This window comes from Vollenhovia emeryi, unplaced genomic scaffold, assembly GCF_000949405.1.
Source record: "Vollenhovia emeryi isolate VEMERY1.0 unplaced genomic scaffold, V.emery_V1.0 DF943630.1, whole genome shotgun sequence".
NCBI classification, from domain to species: Eukaryota; Metazoa; Arthropoda; class Insecta; order Hymenoptera; family Formicidae; genus Vollenhovia; species Vollenhovia emeryi.
The window spans coordinates 1-2,934 of NW_011962736.1; the positions used below are offsets into that span (position 1 = coordinate 1).

At 30.8% G+C, this 2,934-nt stretch overlaps 1 protein-coding gene and 1 long non-coding RNA gene across 3 annotated transcripts; both read left to right on the top strand.

The window, feature by feature from the left end:
• Positions 1–6: 6 nt before the first annotated feature.
• Positions 7–1,692, top strand: LOC105565218. 2 transcript variants are annotated; one of them, XR_001009179.1, is made up of 2 exons: positions 7–1,362; positions 1,550–1,692. XR_001009179.1 is itself a non-coding variant. In XM_012018229.1 (2 exons), the coding sequence occupies exons 1-2, from the start codon at positions 57–59 to the stop codon at positions 1,569–1,571; spliced, it is 1,053 nt and encodes a 350-aa protein (XP_011873619.1). In that variant the 5' UTR covers positions 7–56; the 3' UTR covers positions 1,572–1,692. The 2 variants fall into 2 exon arrangements, 1 of the variants encoding a protein (XP_011873619.1); XM_012018229.1 differs by having other exon boundaries at positions 7–1,087.
• An 11-nt stretch (positions 1,693–1,703) lies between these two features.
• On the top strand, positions 1,704–2,885 carry LOC105565226. The gene is made up of 4 exons (XR_001009181.1): positions 1,704–1,786; positions 1,855–2,019; positions 2,096–2,195; positions 2,592–2,885. It is a non-coding gene; the product is annotated as an uncharacterized LOC105565226 (long non-coding RNA).
• The last annotated feature ends 49 nt before the right edge of the window (positions 2,886–2,934 follow it).

The window sequence follows — 2,934 nt, forward strand, 5'->3', positions numbered from 1 at the left end:
TGATGATGTGATTATTTATTTTAATGTTATTTTTTTCTTCTTTTTTATAGTTAAAAATGTCTGAAGCTGGCAATAAACGGAAATCATACACATGTAGACACTATCGCCGTTTAGCACGTAATCGCACCTTGTCGGAATTACTTAAAATTCAGAAAAGAAAAAAAATTAAATTTAATAGTCATCGTGATGCTGATTCTCTACAGTCTTGTAGTAACTCATATTCTAATACTGCTGATGAAAATTTCGTATTACAAGACGGTTCATTTACGCAGATTCCATTACCGTTGCCTTCTACCTCGCGCGGTATTAATACAAATAATTACTCAATCGCACTCGATAAAAGCTGTATCAAAGTACAACTAAGCGAAAAAGATATTGCAGATGATTGTAGTTATTCTTTTAGCGATAGTGAATTTTCTGATTCAGAAATTGAACATGCGGAATCAACCAATCTTGACGAAAGTAAATTGTTATACGACGTTAATGAATCGAACAATTTACTTTACGAAAGTCAAAATCTAGAAGAATCTCTTGATTGTAATCAGAGTAATCAGAATGACAATAATTTAAAATTCAAATTGGATCTTCGGGAATGGGCGATAGCATTTAAAATTCATTTAAATGCCTTTTCTGCTTTACAATTAATCTTACGCAAATATACTTGTGTCGACTTTCCAAAAGATGCGCGCACATTTTTGAAAACTCCAAAATGTACAAATATATTAAGTATGGGAAATGGCCAGTACTGTCATTTAGGATTGAGAAATGCAGTTGAGCGAATTTTAACGAAACAATGTGATGGAAGGTGCGATAAAGATGAAATTCGGTTATTAGTATGTACTGACGGAGCACCGATTGGTCATTCGTCTACAAAAAATTTGTGGCCAATCATGTGTTGTGACACAATTTTAAGAATCGTACAGATTATTGGAATTTATTATAGCGATGGAAAGCCAGACGATTCTAATGAATTTCTTGAACAGTTCGTGAATGAAGCAATAAATTTAATTAATAATGGCATTTTATATAATAAAAAACATTATAAGGTACGAATTCATGGAATAATTTGCGACGCACCGGCAAAATCGTATGTATTTCATGTCTTTTAAATACGTTACATTGCAATATTGCTGTAATTTGTCATTGTGTGTGTAATGTTTCTGAGGGCGGATATTTTAACGTTGCCGCAGGCTAGCAGTAACATATTTCGCAACTTCCATGCAATATTACAATGTTACAATGTAAGGTCTATGCAATGTTTCTGCAATCTCTCGGTGCCGTATGGGCTGTAAGATAATTTAAATAAAATCTGAGAAAGAAAATAATTTTAACCTGTACAGCGTGATGAAATTCGTTAAAATTGTGAGTTTGACAACTTTAATCTTCATTCTCTTAAAATCCTAACGTGATAGAGTATTTTGGCTGTTACATTCGTATTCAGCAGTAAAAAATCAACAGGAAACCATTGGTCGTTTGTTGGAGAGATAATTGTGTTGAATTGTGTACAAATGATCGTGTATAATAAAATATATATTTTTTCTTGTTTTAGAAACAAACGCATTAATAATTAGCAAATTGAACAGGATAATATTTGAGAACATTAATACCCAGACTAAGTGCAATGATAAATCAGGAATTGATGAAAATTCAACGGAAGAAATTTATAAAGAATCCAAAGGATCTTTATATAATTATTTTATATAATTATTTTCCATTAAAGGATACAAACGCTGTAGAAGAATTTGAAAAACTGTTAAAGAATAAAACGATTACTGTACCTCAAGTAGTAAGTTTCGTAAAAAGCAATTTTATTTTTCGTCTGCGATCAATGTCATATACAAGCAATGTTTTCAGGCACAAACGTTATTAAAACGTGGTGGCAAAAAATTGGAAGTATTTATAAATCATATAATGCAAGATCTTTTTGTGGATGAAGTAGCTGTCAAATATAGTTATAAAGGACAAGGAGAAAGAAAAAAAAACCATTTAAAGATCTTCTACTTAAGGAATGTGTATTTAGTAAGTAATCTGTTAAACTTGAGTTTTTCTAAAAATAAATTTCAATTGCATTGATAAAAATTCGTGACTATTATAGAAGCTGCACATCTATTTTCACCAAATGCTACTAATGAAGGCATTAAAAAGCAGATCAGTACTTGGCTGGCAGGTGCGACTTTACGACTGAAACGGAAAACGTAAGTTATATGATTATCGATATAAATATTCAGGGTAGCGTGGGTGAGTGGTGAATCATAATTGTGCAAATACAAACTAAAATTTAATCTATTTGTGTAACTATATATTAGTAATCATTCCATGATAATATATGCTGTCTTTTATTATCTTCTCTTATAACATGCAACTAATTTATGATACTCTTTACATACTTACGTAGTCTTTATTTCCAAATTAAGACATTTTAAAAATTATGATTTTCCCTACTACGTAGTAATTTAACAAATAAATAGTACTTATTGTCGCCAGCGATAATTATCCAATTGGTTGATTAATAAAGGTTTTTATATTGTATTAGTTTAAAACTACAGTTTTGGATTAGATGTTTGTTTGAAAATTGTCTTTCTAATTTTTAGCATAAAAATGGAAGACAAGGAAAACAAAACGGACCAAAACTATACATCTTGAATCCGCGGAACGATTTCGGGAGTCACTTCTTTTTTTTTACATATGATATATAGGCTGCGTTCGGGATGACACTATTTAGCGCTATGAGCGTACTCTGTCCTTGTTCAACTTTTACAAGTAACAAGGACAGAGCACGCTCATAGCGCTGAATAGCATCTCCATAATAATGTGAGTTTTTTTCTAAGGTATATATTTTTCCACACATGTGCTATATAATAATATAAGTTTATCTTTCTACGGTATATAATTTTTACACACACATGTGACATATAATAATATGAGTTTATCTTT

Excerpts from the sequence above, each read along its gene's own strand:
- LOC105565218 (XM_012018229.1), top strand. The coding sequence starts at position 57 with ATGTCTGAAGCTGGCAATAAACGGAAATCATACACATGTAGACACTAT. Across the intron at positions 1,088-1,549 it reads TGCGACGCACCGGCAAAATC|AAACAAACGCATTAATAATT; the intron begins GTATGTATTTCA and ends TTCTTGTTTTAG.